Below are 25544 nucleotides of genomic sequence, written 5' to 3' on the forward strand. Positions count from 1 at the left end.
GCCGAGACCACCCAGACGAGACCGGGCCGGCGCAGGGCAGGGGTGGGAGGGGCGGCGGCGGCGGGCCGGAGTCGGGCACCGCGCCGCCGGCCGAGAGGCCCCAGACATTCCACGCCAGCCGCGGGAATGCACTGAGCAGGCGGCGCGCGGCCCCGGACGGGTTCGCTGGGCGGGGCCTACGGCCGAGGGGCGGGACCGAAGGCTGCGGGGCGGGGCCCACGGCCGCGGGACCTTTAAATTGGCCGCCCGGGAGCGGCGCACGGGTCCACGACTGACCCAGCCAGCGAGGGAGCGACGACCCCCGACGGACACGGGCAGCAGCGCCAAGCCCACGATGCTGCGACATCTGCCGGGACTGCTTCTGCTGCTCTGGCAGCTGCTGCTGCTGCCACCCCGCGCCGTCCCCGGCCCCCTGGACCGCCCCGGCTTCCTGAGGCTGGGGACCCGCGGCCCAGGGGGCAGCCCCGGACGCCGTCCCGCTCCGGCCGCCCCCACCGGCACGCCCTATTCTGGGGCCGGCCAGCACGGCGGGGCCCGCGGCGCAGGTACACGGCCTGGGCGGGGACGGGAGAGGGACCCCAGGCCGAGAGGGACCTGAGAGGCCCTCAGGGAGGGACACCCTCCAGGAAGGAGGGAGATCCCCGGCCGGGGCCGGGCGGGATGTTGGGTGGGCAGGGGCATCAGGCGTTGAATGAGGAGGAAGAGCCTCCGTCATCCACCAGGTATTCCCTCCATCCCAGCCGGAGCCAGACTGTGGTGCAGGAGAAAGATCCCCTCCCCGATGAATCTTGTGGGGATACTGAGGTCCAGAGAAGGGAAGAGAGAGATGCCCAAGGTCACTCATAGTCAGGGCTAGACTTTGGGTCTCCTGAAGGTCAAACTCCAGCAACTGCCCCCTGAGATTTGGGCAGGGAGGATGGGGCAGTCGTGGGAACACCAGGCGCCTCTCAGCTCTCTGTCCTAGACCCACCTCTGGTTCAGCTCAGTAAACCTTTCCTGAGATTCTGCTTTTAGTTCTCTGGTTGAGCAAAACTCCTAGAGCAGCAGAGAGGGAAGATCATCTGACACAGCCCCTGACAGCACATATAGGGAAACTGAGGCTCGTCAAGGGGAGGGGACCCAGCAAATCAGTGTCAGAGCCCAGAATAAAACTCAGGGCTCAGATAACCCAAGCATGGAACTTTCCACTGCTTCAAGCTACCAAGCTCTCAATATGGTTTACATAAGATTTTATCTTCATTACCAAAAAGTCCAGCATCAGACTTGTTAAAGTCCTGCTTTAAAGAGAGGCTACATCAAACCATTTTCTGGATGTCCAGTCTCATCTGGCCAGTGATGCTTCATGGCCCAGGTTGATTTGTGTTGTCTATCCCTCCTGCACCTTTCTGGATAATGTTGAGGAAGAGCACAAAGGATTCTTTCCTGCATCAGCTCCAGTGGGCTGGATTTGATATGGCGAGAGCATTGTCATTGAGACAGGGAGTGCCAGGGTTCACCATGGTTCAATTCAGTTAGTAACCAGTTGGTTGCTCCAGGCCAGGAATGGGGGTAGGGGAGAAGCCTTTCTCCCAGAAGTTAATTTTACCTCTTGTCCTGATCCACCTCCCTTGGGGAAGCATCTGGGAGGGAGAGGAGGGATTCTGCGTGGGGTGGTCAATGTTCCTCCTATGCAGTACTGGTCCTTTATTACCTGAAACCCAAACCAATATTGAATGATAATTCTTTAATAAACACAACATTCCACCCTTTTTCAAATTCACTTCTTTTTGCACCCAGAAACTGCTAAGCTTTGCTATGGGCTTTTATTTCTAGCAGAGCTATCAGAAATGGACAATTATTGTGAGTAAGGAAACATTTTAGGAAATTCAGATTCTCATTTTCTTGGTTTCTGAGAATCAAAGTGCTGTTATCTAGTAAAGGGGAGTGAGATTCAAAAACAATTAATGATGAGGGGGTCTGAATCAGGAAGTAAGCAGATGCTCACAGAATGTCCTGCCATCTGAGTCAAGCCCCCTGTATTTTCTATTCCTGCTGTAATAAATAACCATGAACTTAGTGGCTTAAAACAACACACATTTATTATCTAAGAGTTCTGTGGCTCAGAAGTCTGACACTAGTCTCACTGGACTAAAATTAAGGTGTCAGCAGGGACATGTTCCTTTTGGAAAGACCTTAGAGGAGAATCCGTTTCTTTGCCTTTTTCAGCTTGTAGAGGCCGCCCTCATTCCTTGGCTCGTGGCCTTTTCCCTCCATTTTCAAAGCCGCCAAAGGCAGGATGAGTCCTCACATGTCATCTCTCAGATCTCCTCTTCTGCCTCTCTCTTCCACTCTGGGAGCTGTTGTAATTACATTGGACCCACCAGAATAATCCAGGACAACATCCTCAATCTCAAGCCTTTAACTTAATCACACATGCAAAGTCTCCTTTACCATGTAAATTAACATAATTACAGGTTCTGGGGATTAGGACATGGACATCTTTGGGGGGCATTATTCCTGCCCACCACACCCCTGTGACCTCCCATAGATGATTCCATGTGAAAAATTAAGTGAAGAAGCAAGGAATCCTGCATGTTTACTTACAAGAACATAGCCTCGATATTAGTAAGGACACCACTTGGGTGTTAGTGACAGCATTGTCAGATATGGGTTTGTATCACATGTAGTTTTCCCTTTACTCAAATTATGCAAAAACATCCAGATCCAACTCCTGGAAGGATTTTCTTCTTCTTTGCTTTCGATGCATGGTAATTAGAGACGAAATGAAATTCTGGAGGGTTTTTTTTTTTTTAAAGAATTAATTCCTTTTGACCTAGCTAAACACATGATGCACAGCATATTTCAGGCTGGTGGCTCAAAGTCACCAAGCAGGATGTTTACTAGGTACATGAGGTAATGTTAATTTTGGTAGTAGAAAATGTTCCTTCAGAGAGAGGCAACCATGAAATGAAAGGTCCCTTTGGGCTGGGAGTCAGGAAACCTGGAGTGCAATCTACCGCTATTTTCTACCACTTTCTAGGTCTTACAGCTTCCTGAGACTCAGTTTTCTCGCCTGTAAAATGGGTATAAAAACAACCTCTGCATCTCTAACTTCACAGGGTTGTTGTGTTGGAATCCTGTGATCCCTCAGTGTTATTGAAAGTAGGATATTATTTATTGTTTTAGTTAATACCTCTAGGAATCAGGCTAAAACCAAGAGGATACTTTTCAGTTTTTGAAAGAAAACTATACAGAGGCATAATTCCTGCTCCAGACTGGGCTTTTTCTGTCATCAACTGCTTAGCCTAGGAATTTATTTTGAATGAATAAATACCTACACCTTTTCCCCCTACACACTGAGTAAATTGCCTTCTTAGAGTTGCATCAATTTCCAGCCCCCTATTAGGAAAGAAAAGAACCCTGAATGACACTTCATGCCCAAGGATCTCATTTCCATTCAGGGCTTGGTGTGTGTGTGCATGTGCGTGCGTGCGTGCGTGCGTGCGTGTGTGTGTGTGTGTGTGTGTGTGTGTGTGTGTTGAAAGAAGAGGAATGGCTTCTTTCTTAGCTAGTCCTGTCTTTTGGATTTGATTTGGGTGGCTAGGAGAGGGAGGAGTATAGAACGAGATTAGAGGAAAAAAGGATAAGAAGGATGTGCTGAAAACAAAAATGTATTGTGTTGCTGCAATGTGCCAGGTACTTTTGTGGGGGAACGATGCAAGTTTCTTGAGGGCAGGGAATCTGGCTTATTTGCTTTTGTAGCCCCATGGCTTAATACATGGTAGGCTCTCAAAAAAATATATTTGGTGAATGAAAAAATGAAAGAGAGGTGACTAAGACACTTTGGTGGGGGCAGTAGGACAGATACTAGGTCAAAATCTCTGCTTCTTAAAACAAGACATGCTGACAAAGATGGAAGTCAACAGGGACCAGATTAAGTTGTTATCATCCTTCTTCCCACTTTCAAACTGTAACTCAGGGCTAGTTGGACCTCACAGTTCACTAAATGTGAGTGAATGACCAGATGGAGGGAGAATTTAGGGCTACTCTGGAGCAGTTTTCACCGCCTTGGAAGTGGAGTAAAAGAAGGAGGCCAGCACGAGAGCACCAGTGTGCCTTACCTCACACTCTGCCATTGCCCAAGGGGCTCTGAGGCCTGGGCAGGCAGGGGAGGGTGCAGTGAGGGTGCCCTGAGTTCACCTTTCACACGATTCAGGGTCACTGTCCCATTGCCTCTGATGGCCAAGAAGCCCAAGAGAGGTCTGGAATCCATTCATTCCTGGGAGTCTAGAGGAACCTTTGAACAAAACTTTAAGCAGGAGGATAAGGTTCCCAGTGAAATTTCAAGACTCAGCCAGCCTGTAGGGGAGATATTTGGGGAAATGTCACACCTCTATGTGAATTCTCACTAGGGAATCCTGAAAGCCTCAGTGCTTTCAACATCCAAAGGGAGGGTGGTCTTGGGGAAGACAGCAGACAGTGGGGTATTTGGGATCAAGGGATGCTGGCCAGAGCTCTCTGGGTGGGAGAACTGACCCCATTTCTTTCTTGTTTTTTTTTTTTTGTTTGTGTTGGCCTGGCAGCACAGGCATGTGGGATCTTAGTTCCCAGACCAGGGATCAACCCTCGCCCCGTGCAGTGGAAGCGTGGAGTCCTAACCACTGGACTGTCAAGGAAGTCCCAGAACTGCCCCATTTTTGACTGTTAGGTCTGCTCATCGCTTAGTCATGTCTGTTTCTCACACCCTTCTTTGCAGGTGTTTGCAAGAGCATGCCCTTGGACTTGGTGTTTATCATTGATAGTTCTCGTAGTGTACGGCCTCTGGAGTTCACCAAAGTAAAAACCTTTGTCTCACGGGTAATTGACACTCTGGACATCGGGCCGGCAGACACGCGGGTGGCAGTGGTGAACTACGCCAGCACCGTGAAGATCGAGTTCCATCTCCAAACCCACTCGGATAAGCAGTCCCTGAAACAGGCCGTGGCGCGGATCACACCCTTGTCCACAGGGACCATGTCGGGCCTGGCCATCCAGACAGCGATGGATGAAGCTTTCACAGTGGAGGCAGGAGCTCGGGGACCCGCTTCCAACATCCCTAAGGTGGCCATCATTGTGACAGATGGGCGGCCCCAGGATCAGGTGAATGAAGTGGCGGCTCGGGCCCAGGCATCCGGTATTGAGCTGTACGCCGTGGGCGTGGACCGGGCAGACATGGAGTCCCTCAGGATGATGGCCAGTGAGCCCCTGGACGAGCACGTTTTCTATGTGGAGACCTATGGGGTCATTGAGAAACTTTCCTCTAGATTCCAGGAAACCTTTTGTGGTAAGTCTTTGCTTCCAACTAGAAAAGATGTTATATAGTCAGACATTGTGTATCCAAAAAAAAAGAGATTTATTCTTTTTTGGTGGAAATTTATGGAAAACTTAAATATAAGCAATACTTTTTCGTATGTGTGTATTTCTTTTTTTTTTTCTTTCTTTCTTTTTTTTTTTTTTTTTGCGGTACGTGGGCCTCTCCCGTCGCGGAGCACAGGCCTCGGACGCGCAGGCCCAGCGGCCATGGCTCACGGGCCCAGCCGCTCTGCGGCATGAGGGATCCTCCCGGACCGGGGCACGGACCCGTGTCCCCTGCATCGGCAGGCGGACTCCCAACCACTGCGCCACCAGGGAAGCCCTGTTTTGTTTTTTTTTTTTAGCAACTTAAACATACTTTGTTGGTTTAGAAATATAGAGCTGCCTTATATATAACTTGGTTTGCTCATAAAAATCTTCGTGTTTGCATTAGAAATGTGAAATTCTGGAAATATCCAGGGTACATGATCCTGCTATTCCCTGATGGGATCAGAAAAAAACACAAATAAAAAAATCTCCAGACACCTTTCTTCTCCCCTCTGCCCACCACATTTTTTCCAGATATTTTCTTTAGTTTTTCCATCTCTAGATTTAACAGAACTCTGCTTGTTTTGGGGCAGAAGACGGGGACTGTGTCTGTCTGTGGAAAGATCAGCCGGCTTATATCCCAGTGTAACTGTCAGTCAGTGTGTACACTTAGTGAACACTCCAGTTTTCAGATTCAGCTCAGTGTCTGATGATTCCCTGTGGAGGGAGAGGCTTAGGGACCAGGAAGGTTAGGATTTCAGCTCACTTGTGAGATAGCAAGAAGCAGGGTATTTCTTATTTTAATTTTTTAATTGTTCTGTTACTGTTCTTCTCCTTTCTTCCTTTAGGATGGAGCTTAAATCCAAACATGCTGATTTAATTAGAATCTTTAGCACGAATCAGCCAAACCCATGAATAAGAATCCATTCAAGGCTCGGGTTTATCACTGACCAGGATTATGAATTTGTGGGACTCAAACTTTTTAATTTTTACTTTTAAATTTATTTTTGTTTTTCTTTTAAAAATTTCTGTCTTCCTTTGTTTCTTTGTTTCTTTCTTTCTATGGTCATGCTTTATTTTTTATCATTTGGAGATAATCTTTCAAAGCCCTCTGTGGAATTATCTAAGCAGGTGTGGACAAATTTCTAGTTCAGGTGAATTTTGAAATGTAGATACCTTTTGCTATATAATCTATTTCACATTTGTTTTTTCAACATGTGTTTATTGATCACTGATGATACAAAGATAAGGTAGTCCCTCCCTACCATCAAGCAACAGTCTGCGGCTGGGGGTGAGACAAACAAGTGAACCAATCATTACAATTGTAAATTTCAAGGAGACTTTATATATAAACGAATGTGAAACTCAGCAGTCAACAATTTGTCAGGAAATGAGAGACGAAGTCTCGGTCTGGAGCAAAATCTGGCCTCATCTCAACCAGACCTGGCCAGGGACCCTTTATCTTTCCTGCCCTAGGACACTGGGTCTTCACAAGCTGTCCTTGGCTTTGGTGGCATTGACTCAGCATTCATTGGTTTCCCAAAAGAAAATAGCTTTCTTTCTCCCAGAAAACCCCCCTGTGTTTGTGGGTGAGAACTTTTCCATAAAGATGCTGGTCTATGGCAAGGCTGGGTCTCAAAGATAGCACCTGGGGTCGGGCTTGAAGGACATAAAGTAACAAGTGGTGAGTGGTCATCTTTTCATTCTGGTACGAAAGATCTGCTTGTTCTGGGGGGAGAATATCCTCTCTATGGAAAAAAGACTGAGAGGTAGCTGTTGTAGTCAACAAGCTGGAAAGATTATTCCATGAGAAGGCCCTTCTTGGGAAAATATTAACCTGTCCTGTTGCCAAAATAGTGGAGGCTGGGTGACCTGCCACAGGGGTGCCAGCCTCCTGCAACAGGCCTCCTTGGTTTCTCAGAAATGACTTAATTCATTGATTCTTTTATCAAAACATGTCACTGGGGGAAAAAAATCTGAGGTTAAAAATGGCTCCAGGAGCAAAAAGATGAGGATGCAGTTTAGCTAATGTAATCTACTTTGTTGTTTTCTTCCTTTTCTTTTTACTGGTTTGTATATAGCATGTAAGTTTATTCTGCTGGCAGATATGAGAGTCGCATGCGTATACATTTGGGCTTAGGAACCCATGCCGCATATTCGGAAGGCAGTTACCTACGTTGCCGTCCACCATTTGCAATTTCAAACATGTATTGCTGCCCAAGAGTGAGTGGGTTCCAGGCCTAGAGGAAAGCCTGGGTGTGAATTCTGTTTAGACACAAACTATAGAACCGTTGGAAACTGGGTTCTGGTGGCAGTGGGACCACTAGCTCATAGAACTTCAGGAAGTACATTACTGTTCCCTTCTTTCTGTTGGGAAGCAAAAGTCTTTTTTTCTGGCTAGGTGGATACATTGAATAAAATATCGAATTGCCTGATTCATGTAAAGTGTTTGGCTTCAGCTCCAAATTCAAAATTCCCTTTCTTTTTTGAGAAAGTCAACCACAAGATCTATGATTTTAAATTAGTTACAATTTAAACATTACTGAGAGTGGTATTTATAATAAACCAGGGGCAGGAAACAAGTAGCCAATTTTTAGAGTGAACTAAAGATAGAATCAGAGACGAACCTGGAGAGTGATGTTGTTTTGACCCAGGAGGAAGTATCTGAAATGCTTCTTACCTGTCGACGCTGACTGTTGTAAATTTCCTTTGCACAGCTCTGGACCCATGCGCGCTGGGCACACACCAGTGCCAGCATGTGTGTGTCAGTGACGGGGAAGGCAAGCACCACTGTGAGTGCAGCCAAGGATATTCCTTGAATGCCGATAAGAAGACGTGTTCAGGTGAGGCTGCTTAAGGGGTGGTGGCTGATGGAAACTTATCTGGGCACTCACCCCAGGCTTTGGACTGGCATTATGCTTTTCTCCTAACTGCCCTGTGGGGGATTTACTGTTATCAATGACTTTTCTTGAAAAGGAACATGAGGAGAAAAGTGACGTAATACCTAAAACAGTATGTAATACTATAAGTAATGTAATAGTATAAGTACCTATTACAGTACTTATTACTAGGTTTAGAGAGAAGGGCTAGTAGGGAAAAGGGCTAGTGAGGAAGGGGGCCAAAACTCTTTGTCCTTTTGAGGTTTTGAATTTTTTTTTCCTGGGTTTTATTTCATTAAATACAAGCTCCTCTTACCTGTCTGTGACCGTAGAAGATTCATGGAATCTAGAAGTGGAAGAAAATCTAGGGAGGTTCTCACTCATCTGCTCTATGAATACTCACGTACAATCGATGAAGAGTGGGAATTAGGTCCAATTTGTTAAATCCTGGAAAAAAGCTTTTGAGAGGAAGAAAACTTAGAGATCATTTAATTCAACCTGCTCATTTTATAGAAAATGAAATTGAGACCTCCACAAGAAGGGAGAAGACTTACCTACCCACGTCATGGGGTCTGTTAGTGAAAGAGTCAAGACGAAGTGGGTTCCCACCCAGTCCAGCAGGCTTCCTCTCGTGCCAAGCTGTCCCATTTCATTAGCACTGTGTGTGTGTGTGTGTGTGTGTGTGTGTGTGTGTGTGGTGTGGCCCGTAGTTATTTATTTGCCATGTTTTCCATGTGTTGACATTTGTCCTGATCATCTTTTGATAGTTATTAATAAGTGTGCTCTTAACACTCACGGCTGTGAACACATCTGTGTGAACGACAGAAATGGCTCTTATCATTGTGAGTGCTATGAAGGTTATACCTTAAATGAAGACAGGAAAACGTGTTCGGGTAAGTGGGGGCAGAGGCTTTACTGTTGCCTCCCTGTTTACCTATCTCCCTAGTCAGTGTTTGGCGGGGGTCACATCGACGGGGAGCTCGGTCTCTTTTCCTCTCCTGCCATCTTGGGCTTTTCCCCTTTCTTATTAGAAAAGTTACAAATGGCAGCATGTGTGTCTCATGACCCACATGTGTGAGTGTGTTATTTCCTTCTCTGTACCCAGCCCTGATAGTCCTTTCCAGAATCTAAAGACAATTTAGTATGTGAAAATCAAATAACAGCCCACAAGGAACTTACTACTTACAGAAAGAAAAGCAGTCATTCCATAGTGGAGAAACCTGGCAGACACCACTTCAGCCAAGACATCAGAGTTAACATCACCAGCAATAACACACAGTGACGTCATGCATCTCCTGACATGATGTTCTGAGGGCACAATAGCACTTCTGTGGTATTCTTGCTAAAAATTCAGAATCGTGAGGAAACCTCAGACAAACCCAAATTGAGAGACATTCTACAAACTAATTTTTCAGTAATTTTCAAAAGTGTCACAGTCATGAAAGGCAAAGACAGACTAAAGAAATGTCCCAGATTGGCGGAAACTAAGGAGATGTGACAGCTTAATGCAATGTGTGATCCTGGATTGGATCCTGGACCAGAAAAAGGACATTAGTGGTGGAACCATTGGCAAAATTTGAATAAGGTCTGTAGGTTAGTTAATGGCATTGTATCAGTATTAGTTTCCTGGTTTTGGTAATTACACTGTGCTTATATAGGATGTTAACATTTGGGGAAACGGGGTGAAGTACTGGATTTTTTTCACTATTTTTGAAACTTTTTCATAAGCCTGAAGTGATTTCAAAACAAAAAGCTCAAAGATAAAAAAAAAAAGTTAAAAAATATCATGTCAGTACAGAGAAAAATACATTGAGTAGCAATTTGGGTCTTGAGTTCTGATGCTGTTCTGAGTCATTTGGTCTCCTTTGGACTCAGTTTCCTCATTTATTACAGGAGAGGGTCGAGCTACAGTTTCTTCAAACTCTAATTCTATGTCTTTCTGATTCTAGTATAATTCGTCCCCCAGCTGTTAGAATCCCTCTGATTCAGCATAAATACAACAAATCTAAAAGGAACGCTTTAGAAAGTATTCATGAGATACTTCGATTATAAGAGCTCAGTATAGGGCTTCCCTGGTGGCACAGTGGTTGAGAGTCCACCTCCCGATGCAGGGGACACGGGTCCGTGCCCCGGTCTGGGAAGATCCCACATGCCGCGGAGCGGCTGGACCCATGAGCCATTGCCGCTGAGCCTGCGCGTCCGGAGCCTGTGCTCCGCAACGGGAGAGGCCACAACAGTGCGAGGCCCGCGTACCGCAAAAAAAAAAGCTCAGTATAGATGATTCTGAAAAGGGGTGGGGAAAAATAGAAGCATAAGTATTGTGTGTGTAGGAGTTTGTTTTACTCAGCTAATTCCTAGTGAGAACAGATATTACTGATGGCTTTGAGTGGTTTCTAATAAGTTTTCCTCTCTGCATCGCTAGCTGCAAATAAGAAGATTTCTATATGTGGCTGATAAAAGACTTTTCCACGTTTAACATCTTTTCTTCTGGACTTTTGTTGGGCAGCTCAAGATCAGTGTGCTTTGGGCACACACGACTGTCGGCACATTTGTGTGAATGACAGAGCTGGGTCTCATCACTGTGAATGCTACGAGGGCTACACTCTGAATGAAGATAAAAAAACGTGTTCAGGTAAGGTCCACTCAGTAAATTCTTTCATCCGGGGCTCTTTCTACTGCAGTGAAACCAACTTGCATTTCACCAAGAGAGAGATTCTTAAAGGTAATGTAAGGAATCGGGCTTCAGACATTCTACCATGCTTTTCAGACCAAGGTAAACATTGCTCAGGAGGCAGTGAGCTCACTAGGTTTTCCAAACATAGCTCACTTCAGAAAATTACTGGGTAATAGGTAGGGAGTGGGGGATATAAGAAAAGCTAATTGAATGTACGGTCCTAATCCAGGAAAATTTTATAGCTCTGTAAAGCAAATAGGAAACTTTAGAGGAAGTCAGCTGGACAGTAAGTATTTGGTGTGATAGGCTGAACTGATCTTTTTCCAGTTAAAACTTGGCCTGGAACTTTTCTGTAGCGTTAATCTTAAAGCCAGATCGTTTTAGTAAAGGAGGCTTTGTAAATGACTGAATTAGACCCACACAGATCTTCCAGTAAGTTTGAAGCAAGTCCTTCCCTGACAGTTTCTAGATGATCAGTCTTGGGTGAATGTGAGACCTATAACTTGGCGAGGAAGCCCGTGCCAGAACTGCTAATCCTCATTAATTTGATTTAAACTCACTGGCAGAAAAGAGTGGCATTTGTAATGTAAAACCACTCCTAAGAGAAATTCCTAGCTCTCAGGGTGGTGTTTAGTTTTGGCATATTCAATATTTTTCTAGATTTTATGTATGCTTTCCTCTTCCTTGAGATGTAATGTGTGACCTTTTCAAGAGAGATTAAAGGAAGTGGCATATCACTAATTCCCCTTTTTTTAAAACAATGAGATCAATAAAAGAGTTCTGAGCACTTATTTTGTTCCCAGGACTCTGCTAAGCACTGTGGGGTTGTAAGGAAGCGTCAGCTTCTGCCTCTGAGCTACATACAGGCTGCGTGCAAGGAGAAACAGCACCTTAAGAAAGCAGGGACTCTTAGCCAGGGAGAGGGACCGACAGTGACTAAGGGCGGGAAGGGCTGGGAGGCAGGAGGTCTGGGATGGACACAGAGGGCTGGGACTGGAGGTGGGCCTCGGCAGGAGGGCGGATAAGGCTTAGATGGAGGAGTGGAGAGGGCAAGGGCAAGGGGAGTGGCTTGTACTGGTTTGTTCAGGGGGTGGGACTAAGTCAGTTGGATGGAAAGGACTCAAGGCTGCACTTCTCAAACTGTTACAAGTATCCCTCTTGGTACTTTAAGCAGGACCTTTAATCTGAAGACCTGGGAAAAGGAAACAAAAACACATTTACATGTAAACCAACAGATATTATGGCATAAAATGGACCATTTTATTAAAGAAAGAAATCAAAGGAGATTTTCAGTTAAGGCAGACTACTCCAGGCAACACTTCCAGATAACGGTTTGCCAACATTCTTCAGTGCCTACTGGGTACCATGCACGGTTCTAGGCATTTTAGGCACAGTCACACATTTACTGCTCACAGCAACTTTACTCACAGCAACTTTACAAGGAAACTGAGGCACAGACAAAGTAACTTGCCTATGGTCACTTGCCTAGTGAGTAGCAGAGCCAGGATCTGAACCCAGGCACTTGCTCTGGTGGTTACATATGCTCTCAAACACTAAGCTACACGTCTCATGGTGCAAAGCACAGGACAGCAAAAGGAGATAGAAGAAAAAGGCGAGATGGTGAGAAGTTGGTATTTATATATTTTACAGCAATAATGGATGCCATTCTAAAACTGGGTCAGATCCCCTCTAATGGCCTGCCTTCCCCTTGCTGGGCAGTGGCAAGGCCTGTAAATTAAATGTGGAGCCTCAGATCACGGGCCAGGGGCTGCAGGCACATCCACTTGTTATCGCCAGAGTTGCTGCTAAGCTGGGCTGAGGGGAAAACAAAATGTTCTGCTAGTAGGCATTTTGCTGGAAACATCTGAATTGTAGTAGTGAAGGGGAATATCAGTGTGAAAGTTGGAAAGACACTATGGATAGATTACCTAGGGCCTTACGCTTCATGAACAGCTGTTTTATAGGCAATAGTGAGCCATGGAAGGTTTGTGAGCATAAAATGACACTTAAGAGGAGAGTTAGAGGAGAACAAATAAAGTAGTTTGGCTTCTGCAATGGCCGAGGAAGAACCTATGTATCCCAGGAAGCCCTTGTTCCTTGTAATGTATTTACTTGTGACAGACACAAATACTTCCCTATCCAGTCATACACACCATCACCATCATCATCATCATTGTTATTATTTTTTCTCTCTGTGTGTGTGTGTGTGTGTGTGTGTGTGTGTGTGCAGGCCAGTGTTTTCTGTCCCACTTTAAGCATCAAGGGCAGGCCCTTGGTCAACATAGTTTTTGTGCAGCATCAAATGTAACTCCATGTGCAGGTAGGTCCCTAATAATTTATTTTTGGTGATGGTGAAGATGATCTGTGTATAGCTGGAGAGGTTGGAGTTATTCATGGTCATCAGGAAAGGCTGGAGATAAGTTCTGGAATAGAATCAAGACTCAGTGCAGCCCCAGGACTGCAGATAGCAAAAAAGAGAAGGCACCGAGATAGCTGCAAGAGATAACAAGGAAAGGGGTGTGGGATAGGGAACGGGAAAAGAGGCTCTCTCCTTCTGAAACATGGGAGACGCGTTGCTGACGACTGTAGGATTCATTTGCTGCATTTGTTGGCACCGAACCAAAGCTTCTTTCTCCCGGAAGTCTGTGTTTAGTTTCCAGTTGTAATTTGTGAATATTCTCTTTCCTGACCCATTCCTGCTCAGTTCGTAACCAGTGTGCACTGGGCTCTCATGGGTGCCAGCACATCTGTGTGGATGACGGGGCCGCGTCTTACCACTGCGATTGTTATACTGGCTACACCTTGAATGAAGACAAGAAGACATGTTCTGGTAAAGACTGTCCCTTTAAGCCTAATTCATGTGCTAGGACAGTCTTAAGAGTGAGCTTTCCTGTCTCCAAGTCTGAAGCACGCTTCTGAGTCTTGCTCCTGGGTCAGAATTCTCCAGTGGTTCCCAAATGTCTTCAGAATGAAATAATTCTACCTTTCCACCAGGCATCCTTCCCTCCATGGTCTGATTCCATTTTTTTTCCCTAATTAAAGTCTCTCCCTAAGTCCAGGTTTTTCTTTAATTACAGTAAAATATACATGACATAAAATCTAGCATGTTAACCATTTTAAGTGTAGTCCAGTGGTGTTAAGTACATTCACATTGTTGTGCAACTATCCCACTGTCCATCTCCAGAACTTTTTTTATCATCCCAAACTAAAGCTCTGTACCCATTAAACAAAAACTCCCCATTCCACTCTCCCTACCCCTGGTAACCACTCTTTTTCATTTTGTCACTACATTTCGCCCCAGATTCACTCCTTCTCTCCAAGACCTGTGATCCAGCCACATGGACTGTTTGATATTCCTGGAGCATGCCCTGTACTCACCTGTCTCCATCCTTTACTGTAATCTGCTTCCCTTGCCTCTTCTGCTTGTCAAAATCCAAGAACCACATCCTTGCCAACGTTTGGTTTTGTTGGATTAAACTTTTGTCAGTCTGGTAGATGTAAAGAAGTATCTCCCTGTAGTCTTTCTTTTCCCCACTTCCTGGTTACTAAAGAGGCTAAGCTTCTCTTCTTATATTTATTTGTCACTTCAGTCTCTTATCTGGAAAATAAGATCTTATCTATTTATGCCTTTATTTTTCTATTGGGTTATTTATATTTTTCTTACTTATCATAACAACTCTTCACATGTCTGGATATAAATTCGTTGTTGTTTTTATGTGTTGCAAATATCTTCTCCTAGATTGTATTTATATTTCCACTTCTTAAATGACGTCTCTGCAACAGCATTCGTTATGTTTTAATTCTTAAGTTGTGCAGTGGGTTTATCATGCATTTGTTTTTATGCATTATGAGGCATTTGTCTTTATTATGCATCATAACTTACATCGGTGTCCTATAAATTACTTTTTGTGAATCAAATGTTACAGAATTATGTCTGTCTGTTTAATTTCCAGGACTAGTTCAGTTTTTACCCCCTCTACCAGAATTCCCCTTATTCTTCCATTGAACCGTGTCCTCTTTTTCAGCACTGGATGCCTTGTGTTGTGGTTACTTGTGTGTTCCTTCAGTCATTCCTTCATCCAATCAATAAATATAGCATCTGCTATGTTCTAGGCACTAGGTATACAATCATGAACAAAACAAGCATGGTCTTTGGTAACAGTCTAGAGGGAAAAGACGAGTACATAACACATTTATAAATTAAGAGCAGTGATGGAAGAGAACAGAATGGGGGTTGGGGACCCTATTTCAGGTTGGGAGGGTCTCTCTGAGGTAGGTTGAGACTGGAGTGCTGGCGGAAGGAGGGAGAGCAACGCCAGGTCCTGAGTGGTGGCTTTAGTGGGGAGAGGAGGTGAAAGGCCACCCGTCTGACGGAAGCATGACCAGCCAGGGATAAGTGTGGGGTAAGGCAGTTTGGAGAGTTAGGCAGGGTCAAACCATGCTGCTGCTCTGGGGCATGGGAAATTCTATGAGAAATGGGAAGTCATGCAGGGTTTTTAGCAGTGGAGCAGCACCATGCTGTTTATATTTTTAAAAGTCACTCTAGGGCTTCCCTGGTGGCACAGTGGTTGAGAGTCCGCCTGCCGATGCAGGGGACACGGGTTCGGTACCCCGGTCTGGGAAGATCCCACGTGCCGCGGAGCGGCTGGGCCCGTGAGCCATGGCCGCTGAGCCTGCGCGTCCGGAGCCTGTGCTCCGCAGCGGGAGGGGCCACAACAGTGAGAGGCCCGCGTACCGCAAAAAAAAAAAAAAAAAAAGTCACTCTAGCTGCTGTGTGAACAGCGGATTGAAGAGGATGAAGAGCAGAAGAAGACCAGTTCGGGGGCTATTGCAGTTGGGCTAGGATGGTGACAAGGTGATAGAAGTAGACTGATTCCAGACATGTTTTGAAGGTAGGATGAACAGGGCTTGGTGATAAACTGGATGTGGGGATAGGATGGGGGCGGACTAGGATGGCTTTCCTATTCCACTTGAGCAGCTGGAAGGATGGGGTATCTTTACTAAGGGGACTGAGAGTGAAGCCGATTTGGGGAAGAAAATGCAAGTTTTGGACTTGTGGTTTTATGCTCCTGTAGACCCCAACCACCACGGGTAGTAGATTTTGTCTGTACTCTTAGCATCTACCGTAACGCGTGACAGTTACTCAGCAGATACTTCTTCATTTGAAGTAAAGTGTGGATCAGTTTCTTGGGGAGGGTGAGGGTTAATAAGGAGCAGCTTGCTTTTACAATGTGAGTATTTCTGGGTGCTGTCTTCCTATCTTCAGTGTTTAATCTTCAGAAAAATCAGTTTTGGGAATTTTTTCTTCTCCTGGAAGGTGAGGATTCCAGAATGGTTTATAATGGCTTAGGCTCTGACCTCATTTCTTTAGCCATTCACTTATTTGTTCAGCAAGTATTCATGGAACTTCTGTTCTATATCTAGTACTCTGTTAGGTCCCGAGGAAGGAACTGGAGACAGATTAATGTTTTGTGGTTTGCACTGTACAAGTCTTGCACTACTTTTGTTAAATTTATTCCTAAATATTTTATTCTTTTTGCTGCTAGTGTGAATGGATCCATCTCTCAACTTTCAATTGTGCAACATCGCAGTTTTCCAGTTTTCTATGGGGTGTTTTAATGAGAATATTACACTGAGCCCCTACCCTCACAGAGCTTATAGGCTATCAGGCAAGATATACTGGAAAAGTATCATAGGTACCAATTTTATACTCTGTACAGGGATGATGGGCATGTACTTGATATTCAGTAGATACTTTTTGGCTTACTATTAATTTACTGATCGAGATGGGGATTTGAGCTGGCTGTCCCTAAAAGTTTCAATAGGATTTAGACAGCTAGATAGATTAATCAAGTGAATTTATGGTCCTCCAGCCCTGTATCTTATCTTTGTATTGGGTTGACCAAAAAGTTCGTTCGGATTTTTGTGTAACATTTTACGGATAGAATGTGGGAGAAAATGCAAGAGCAAAGGACTACTCTTTTCCCCAAGCAGTACTACTACTCAGTTGGAAGATTATTCATCAGTCTTCAGATCTGGAAGTTACTCTTATTTCTGTTAGACAACTTTAGGGGCTATGATATTGAGTCGGAATAGCCGCCTCACTGAATTACAGAAGCAATTGGAGTTAGAATTATCATTCTTCCACGTTCTTTGCTTAAATGTCAATACAAACCTGAATTTTTAGTTCCAAAGTATTTATGGGTAAGAACAAGAATTCTCAGTTCAAACCATTCAGTAGAATAATAGTCTGTATAGGAATTCAGGAATTATCTAGTTTTAAACCTTGAAATGTTTTGGCCACACAAATAGAGGACTGTTTTCCTCATTTTCATTTTTTAAAATTGAAGTATAGTTAATTTACAATGTTGTGTTAGTGTCACGTATACAGCAAAGTGATTCAGTAATATATACATATATATATATATATATATATATATATAACTTTTCAGATTCTCTTACATTATAGGTTATTACAAGATACTGAGTATAGTTCCCTGTACTATACAGTAGGTCCTTGTTGTTTAACTATTTTATATATAGTAGGGATATATCTTAATCCCAAACTCCTAATTTATCTTCCGCCTTCCCCCAATCCCCTTTGGTAACCATAAGTCTGTTTTCTATGTCTGTGAGTCTATTTCTGTTTTGTAAATAAGTTCATTTGTATCACTTTTTTAGATTCTACATGTAAGTGATATATGATATTTGTCTTTCTCTGTCTGACTTACTTTACTTAGTATGACAATCTCTAGGTCCATCCATTTTGCTGCAAATGGCATTATTTCATTCTTTTTATGGCTGAATAGTATTCCATTGTATATATGTACCACATCTTCTTTATCCATTCATCTGTCGATGGACATTTAGGTTGTTTCTATGTCTTGGCTATTGTGAATAGTGCTGCTATGAACATTGGGGTGCATGTGTCTTTTCAAATTAGGGTTTTCTCCAGATATTTGCCCAGAAGTAGGATTGCAGGATCATATGGTAGGTCTATTTTTGGTTTTTAAAGGAACCTCACACTGTTCTCCATAGTGAACATTTTCATTTCGTAATGAGTACACAGTATCACAAGGGATTGTCTTATCTCTTCATTCTTGGCTTCTCCCTGCATTAACTTAAATATTTACTTTACATCATGGAAAATTTCAGACAATTACAAAAGTATAGAGAACAATAGAATGAACTCTCATATAACCATCACCCAGCTTTGACAATTGTAAACTTTTCCTCAACATCTCTAACTCAGTTTCTTTGGTGACAAAGTCCACAGTACTTTCTCCTCTTTCCATGTGCTCTTATATTCTTTTATCTCCTAGAAAATGCATTTAGGTAAGAATTAAAAATGGAAGTATTGGGCTTCCCTGGTGGCGCAGTGGTTGAGAGTCCGCCTGCCGATGCAGGGGACACGGGTTTGTGCCCCGGTCTGGGAGGATCCCACATGCCGCGGCGCGGCTGGGCCCGTGAGCCATGGCTGCTGAGCCTGCGCCTCCGGAGCGGAGAGGCCACAACAGTGAGAGGCCCGCATACCGCAAACAAAATATATATATATATATATAAGGAAGTATTGAATCACAGATTTCCTGATTTGCTATGATTTCTAATTAGCTATAACGTTTTGTGTATTGTCATTGTCTTCAGCCATTGCAGAAGCACGAAGACTCATCTCCACAGAAGATGCTTGTGCATGTGAAGCCACACTGGCATTCCAGGATAAGGTCAGCTCATATCTGCAGAGACTGAACACCAAGCATATCCTTTCTGGAAGGTTTTCTGCTTCTGCTTGAAGCCAGCTTAGGTACTACAATTGAGCTGACATTTTAGGACATTCCACAGGATAAGTGCCTTATTCATTAAGTTTTAAGATGAGCCATAGTAATACACAGCTTTAATTTTTTTACTTTAGAGTTCTTTTAAAATGTTTTAAGACCGTTACACCCATTCTTATTTACATGTAAGAGCTGTGTAATTATTTATTTTTCTAGTGCTTTTCCATAGCAATATAAGCTCCTAATTGCGCTCTATTTGACAGTGCTACTATCCTGATTCCTTAATATGATGTTCTTATTCAGAATCTGTACATGTACAAAACGAGTCAGCTGATTAATGGAGTGTGATAGTTCAGACGACACATAGCTGTGTGCTTTGTCTAGCCAAGTGGTCCAAAAGCAGATTTCAAAATGTAACACGGTACTACCTCAGAAACTTTCAAAATCAGTTTTTTAGCCAAAGGAGTAATTCAGGAAAAGTACTTTTTCTTAGCGTAGTTCAAGTTAACAACACCTTTCCTAGGGATCTTAGAGGCATGGTATTCAGACTGTGATAGGGATACCCTAGGGGTATGCAGAGACTTTCCAGGGGTATGTGGGGACACAGAAAATTTTAAAGGAATCAATTTCCAAATCCTTCACTTCCTTAAATCGATCTGCCTACAATGCAACTTGGGGTCAGTTGGCATTCTCTTTTCCCATCTCTCACTTCAGTGTCACCATTCTCCTAAATTTATACAAGAAAGGCATACCTCTTACTTACCCTGAACTTTACTAAGGTGAATATCTTGGAAAGGTAAACTCTCCAGAGAGCTTTTAAATTAAGCTTCATAAACACATCTCCCCCAATTCATCCCATTAGGAGATACCTTTCTAATTACAATTCACCTTTTATTTTTAATGATTTTATGTCAAAATTGTGACTTACTCGTTGTTTGGATCAATTGTGTCCCCATAATAGTTGTAATGGTAGCTCAACTGAGACGATTAAAAAAATTTAGCACCTTATGGTCAAAGAAAATTAATTCAAAGGTAATTTCAATATAAATGTGTATGTGCTTGTTGTTTGTATAAAGTTTACATCAGAGAAGTATAATAGAGTGATAAAGAACAGATTTCCAAGATTCAAAGTAGAATAAAATTGTGGAGGAAGTAGAAAGGAAATACAAATTCAAGGAAATATTTTATTTTAGAAGAACAACAGTAGTAACAATTCAGTACAGTATTAATATTACATGGGATACATTTAAAAGACTGATTTAAATTTTGTTTTAAAGCATCAATATTTATAATATAGCAGAAATTGCATATTTGCAACTAAAACTTATGATGAAAATTTTCATGTAATCTAAACATGCACAAGATTCACTTATTTGTCAAAATTATTTTAGGGAACATATGAACGAAAAATGTTTGAAGACCACTGCTTTATATCATGCTCGCTAAAGAACAGAATATCTGAGTTTTAGATAGATTAGATTTTTGGTGAGAAAACAATTTCACTCTTTTTGTTCAAAATAGAACGTAAATATATATAATCTTGTATTGAAGTGTTTGAAAGTGTGTTTGCATTTTCTAATGTCTAAAAATATACGGTGTTAGCCTTAACAACTTAGCCACTTGATGACATTTTGGAGAAGTTGCAAGCAAATGAATATGGACAAATACATCGTTAAATTCCTCAATTTTTTTACCTGGAAATATGAAGTATTTGGTGTATTTAATACTTTGGCATACTCCAGTGTTCCTGCTAGTAATCTGCCATTACTAATGCTTTAATGTTACTGGATAAGTAGTATGAGGATCTTCTGGAGAATCTGTATCATTTTTCTAAGGAAATAAATGTCCCTTATTAAGAGCAAATTTTAGTGTCTCTAAGCTATTACTGTGAAATGGTAGGAAACAGAGTGAAAAGTTTCATAATTTCTTTCTTTCTTTCTTTACTAATTGAGCCATTTAATTTTTAAATGTTTATATTAGTAAGATAACCAGGCTTAAAATGCGAACTTTTGATGTTTTCTTGATAGTATTTATAGTGTAAACCAGTCCTGTTACTTTAGAGTGTAAATTGTACAGGGTATTTACACATAAAAAGTTCATATAATGAAATTGAGATGACTACAATTTAGAACTATATCTTTATCACTTTTTGTTTTTTTCTCATTTTTGCCAGAGTATTGTTGAAGCTGTGATCAGGAAATTGTAATACACATACCTAAATATAGTTAATACAGATTAAGTGAACTGTTATATGTCATTTTTAATTCATTCTGATGTTAGAAAGAAACACACAACTAGTTGTGAATTAAGTGTTAAACTTTTTACCAAGGACAAAAAACCCTAAATTTACTTTGCTGTTTTACTCTAGGATCCAGTCAATAAAATTATATATTTATAAATACTGGTATAATAAGTAACAAAACCTAATGTCTTTTAAAATGTTAATGATAAGACTAACTCTTTTTTTCACTTACATATTTGATAAATTTTTTTCAGCTTTTATGCTTATAACTTAGAAAAAATAGTTCTTTAAATTGTATACTACTCATTCTTTTCTTGGTTTATGTTGTGTTTAGTATAATAAAAATGTCAATATCTTTATATATTATTGTCATGCTTTTTTTTGGTAACTCTTATATCAACTTTGCCTATTAACATATTTTCTTAAATTAAGCTGAATTACAATTATTTTGAATGAAACAGTTTCTTGTCAAAGGACACAATACTGTGACTCCTCCTATAATTTAATCTCATGCTCTTAAAATTAAAAATTTAAGCTCAGGTTAAACAGAAAGGCTTTAATCAAGATTGTTGTGGGAGAGGGAATAAAACAAAATTACATAAATTCAGATAAAATAATGATGAGGGTACATTAATATATGCACTTGAAAAGAAAATATAACCTACAGATGCAAACCCAGAAACAGTAAAAAATCTAAAATATAAACTGTAAAGGGAAGACATGAAAAATGAACACATCAAAGGCAGTAAATATTATATGAAACATTTATTGTTATTGCTCAACATTTTTGAAAGCACCTGACATAGAGCAAGTATTATTTTCCAAACTTATTTGAGCACAAATTAGTTATATTAATATATCACAAAGAAATGGTGTTATAGGAGGAATAAATGAGAGCTCATGTGCAAGAACTAGGGAAAGGTATTTAAAGAGAGACAAATTTTCAAGAGTGTGACCATCAATAGCTTGAACTAATCATGTCTTAAGCTTAACCAGTTGACTGGAATCCCCTGGCTTAGATAATTGATTTTTTTCTTGAGTCCAGTATAGGGAGCCCGTGATCCGGTGCCAACAAACATATCTTAGGGATGTAGTTGGTGCTGAAAAAGATACACATTCATTTGAAAACAAACAAATTATCTGAATGGGATTGGGCTTAAGTTTGGGAAGGATTTCTCAGGGAGACCTGATGTGTGCGTTTGGCTAGGCGCAATTGGCCAAGGAAGCAGGAACATCATAGGATATATAAAATGACCTTGGAAGCACACAGGAATAGTGGGATTAAAAAAAGCATACTGGCTTGCTTAAAGTGGGGGCACCAAAGTAAAAACATTTTAAGACCGAAGGAAGATCTGATTTTAGCTTGGGTTTAGATTTAATAGGAAAGGCTAGTATCATTGTCAATTTTCGAGTATGCTGGGTGAGGCAAGAGACTTGGGTCAAAGGATTTGAACGTTATTTGCCTGAGATGGGGAAAGACTATAGGTGGGGAAATTAGCTACCGTTGCATAAAGTACACACTAGATTATACAAATCAACAGGCGTAGCCGCAAATATGGTAAAAGGTAAAACCAGAGACAAATTAAAAAAACAGATGAGACTGAATAATTTCATAGGAGTTTCTGCGCTATGTCTAAAATTGTGGTGGTGTGTAACTCTCCAAGCATTCAGAAAGGACAAGGAGAATTGAAGAAAGAAATAAGGTAGAAAAAGAATACAGTGGACCACAGGCAAGAAAATACTAAACACCTCAAGTACTTAAAAATGGGAGGCTATGCCCCAATGGCAATTATATGCTGTAACAGCCCACAGCTCACACATACTTTTTCCTTTTTAAAAATTAAAAAAAAAATTGAAGTGTAGGTAATTTACAGTGTTGTGTTAGTTTCAAGTGTACACACTTATTCTTTTTATAAGGACCCTTGGGCTGCAGTAACAGCTTAAACAAGTTGTTAAAAAGTACTAAAACAAACAGAATTAACAAAATCTCCTACCCCCAAATTGCTCCAGGGGGCTCTCCCATCCCCAAAGGCACAAAGGACGGTTTGCATGCTCTGAAAATGCACGTTTGTACCTTCATTTGGCCAACGGCGCCAGTCTACCAAATACAGTAAATAACTTTTTCCTTTCACAATATTGGGACTTCGGGGCTTACAGAACACCTCTTTACGACCTCATTTTAATGGGCGCCCTTACTGACTTGGTACTGACACCTCAGTCGAGTTCCGCCGCGACCATCCGAGGTGTGGCCGGTCCTCGAAGCCCGCCCAGTCGGAGGGCAGCTGAGGCTACGAGCCAGGGCGCTGGGCAGAAAAGCCCAGAAACAATGCGACCACGTCCTACCCGCGACACCGGGTCTACCAGCCCCGCGACGTCCGCGCAGGCGTACGACGCCCGGCGAGACGAGGTCGACGCCGGAAGTGTCCCTCGGCGCCCCGGATGCGACCCAGCGGCGGCGGTTGCCAGGGCGACCGGAGCTTCCAAGAGCCGCGGGTACTAGCGATTGGCGGCTTAGAAGAAGTTTCCTGTGTCGGGCTTTATCTGCTGGCGTCGTCCTCTCGGGGTTCCCAGAATGTTCTTTTACTTGAGCAAGAAAGTGAGTTTCCCGGGTTTCCCGGAGCCGTCGCTCCTCCTCTGGTCTCTCGACCTGCGGGCGATTCCCGCATCCTGCCGGAAGGGCCATGAGTGGTGATCCCGGCTTCGACGTCCCTCCGCCCACCTTCCTGCATGGTCCAGCCTTGAACCTCCGCCTGATGGTCTCCAAGACCCAAATAATCCTTGGCGGAGACAGCAGCCCTCTCGCATGATTCTTTCCCATTCCTGCCCCTGGTTAGGTCCTTTTGGGGGGCCTGCAGGGCTGATCACTTCGTGCTTCCCTATCTTTCCTCCTTCACCTGTTGCTTATCCAGGTGATTTAAACTCTTTGGATCATCACAGGCCTCTGGGCAGGAGAAAAGTAATAAAAAGGTAGCCAAAGTGTATGCAGAAAGGGAATATGAATTGATGATAATAGATTTATACTTCCGTTATCCCTACCCCCTTTTATTTATTTTTTTAAAAAATATTTATTTGGCTGCACAGGGTCTCAGTTGCAGCACGCGGGATCTTCATTGATGCCTGCGGGATCTTTTGGTTGCGGCATGCGGGATCTTTAGTGTGGCATGTGGGATCTAGTTCCTTGTCCAGGGATTGAACTCAGGTCCCCTGAATTGGGAGCGGGGAGTCTTAACCACTGGATCACCAGGGAAGTCCCCCTCCCCCCTTTTAAAAATCCATCAGGTCACTCCCCATTGGGTTCCTTTGCAGTCACTGCCCTTCTCTTTGTGGGCAGTCCTTTCTTTCTTTCCCAAATGGGCCCAGGGCAGTTCAGGGGACTATGCTCATTTTCATAACGGCTCACATTTCTGCAAGGCTGGCCGTTTTTCTTCTTCAGGCTTCGTGTCCTGTAGACTCATTCCCAACCCCTTGGTGAAAAGCTGTGAGAGTGGGTGTGGTTGCTTTTCAGATTGCCATTCCCAATAATGTGAAGCTGAAATGTATATCTTGGAACAAGGACCAAGGATTCATAGCATGTGGTGGTGAAGATGGATTACTGAAGGTTTTGAAATTAGAGACACAGACAGGTAAATGAATGCAAGCCCAAATGTTTGAACTTGATGGAAAATCATTTGGTCAGAGAGATTTGCCCATGGTATTTGTCAGTATGCAATTCTAATTCTTTCAAAAGGAAAAAGAACAAAACCCCAAATATTTTGGGGTGTTCTTCTAGAGTATTTTTGTAACAAAGTTCAGAAAATATTGAATGTAAACATCAGATGGCTTTTGCTGAAATTATTGATGGCAAATGAAAATGAATGAAGAATGAAAACTAAGTCATTATGTTGTTTTATGCTATGTGTATTGGTTGTGCTATATAAATAGGAGTCTAAAATAAATAAAAATAAAAATGATGTGAATCAGCATTTCAGTAAGGTCACAAAAATCTCACGTTTTGGTAGATTATTTACAGGCCTATGTTGTCCTTTCCACTTTTCAGATGTGTTAATAATTATGCACCTAGTTCCCAGGAACAGAAAATGGGATTAAAAAAACCATTTTTAGTAATAAGTCTCTTGTGTTTTACAGCTTGATTTCTCTTTTTCTAGTTCTCTGGAATCATAGCAAACAGTTTCCCATTTCTTTATTATCTAGTATTGCTCTAGGTCGGAGAGCTAGACAATTTCCAGTCTAAATTGGAGATTTAGATAAGGAGATTGGAGTTGGAACCTCAGCTCTGCCATAAGACTTCTGAATGTCTTTCAGCAAGTTGCTGAGTATATCTGGGTTTTAGTTCAGTCTTTTGTAAAATTTGAACTAAGTTACATTTTGGATTCCTTACAGCATTGCTTCTCAAGCTTTATCAGGCATAAGAATCATCTGAAAAGTTTGTTGAAACAGATTTCTGGACCCAAGCCCCAGAGTAGATCTGGAATTCGGTCTGAGAATTTGCATTTCTAGTGATGCTGGTGTTGCTGAATCTCAGACCGCACTTTGAGTAACACTGCTCTACAGCTTTGAAGTGGTAGTTATAAATATTTATTGAGCACTTTCTATGTCTGGGGTGTTTAACCTTCACTATC

At 42.5% G+C, this 25544-nt stretch overlaps 2 protein-coding genes across 3 annotated transcripts in view; both read left to right on the top strand.

The window, feature by feature from the left end:
* Window positions 1–273: 273 nt before the first annotated feature.
* Window positions 274–21240, top strand: MATN3 (matrilin 3). Its single transcript, XM_027113766.1, has 8 exons — window positions 274–545; window positions 4736–5302; window positions 8076–8201; window positions 9005–9130; window positions 10744–10869; window positions 13616–13741; window positions 18556–18666; window positions 20304–21240. Exons 1-8 carry the CDS (start codon window positions 335–337, stop codon window positions 20357–20359), a joined length of 1449 nt encoding a protein of 482 aa, XP_026969567.1. The 5' UTR covers window positions 274–334; the 3' UTR covers window positions 20360–21240.
* Window positions 21241–23389: 2149 nt separating this feature from the next.
* Window positions 23390–25544, top strand: part of WDR35 (WD repeat domain 35) — a 62358-nt gene continuing 60203 nt past the window's right edge. For both annotated transcript variants that reach the window (XM_027113767.1, XM_027113768.1), the window contains exons 1-2: window positions 23390–23521; window positions 24431–24548. In XM_027113767.1, coding sequence (XP_026969568.1) covers window positions 23498–23521; window positions 24431–24548 — 142 coding nt within the window. In that variant the 5' untranslated portion in view covers window positions 23390–23497. The remainder of the gene's footprint in view (window positions 23522–24430; window positions 24549–25544) is intronic.

Source organism: Aethalodelphis obliquidens, unplaced genomic scaffold (assembly GCF_003676395.1).
Source record: "Aethalodelphis obliquidens isolate GAN/ISIS:26980383/991018 unplaced genomic scaffold, ASM367639v1 scaffold12, whole genome shotgun sequence".
In the NCBI taxonomy this organism is placed as follows: Eukaryota; Metazoa; Chordata; class Mammalia; order Artiodactyla; family Delphinidae; genus Aethalodelphis; species Aethalodelphis obliquidens.

Excerpts from the sequence above, each read along its gene's own strand:
- MATN3 (XM_027113766.1), top strand. The coding sequence starts at position 335 with ATGCTGCGACATCTGCCGGGACTGCTTCTGCTGCTCTGGCAGCTGCTG. Across the intron at positions 8,202-9,004 it reads CGATAAGAAGACGTGTTCAG|TTATTAATAAGTGTGCTCTT; the intron begins GTGAGGCTGCTT and ends ATCTTTTGATAG. Across the intron at positions 9,131-10,743 it reads AGACAGGAAAACGTGTTCGG|CTCAAGATCAGTGTGCTTTG; the intron begins GTAAGTGGGGGC and ends TTTGTTGGGCAG.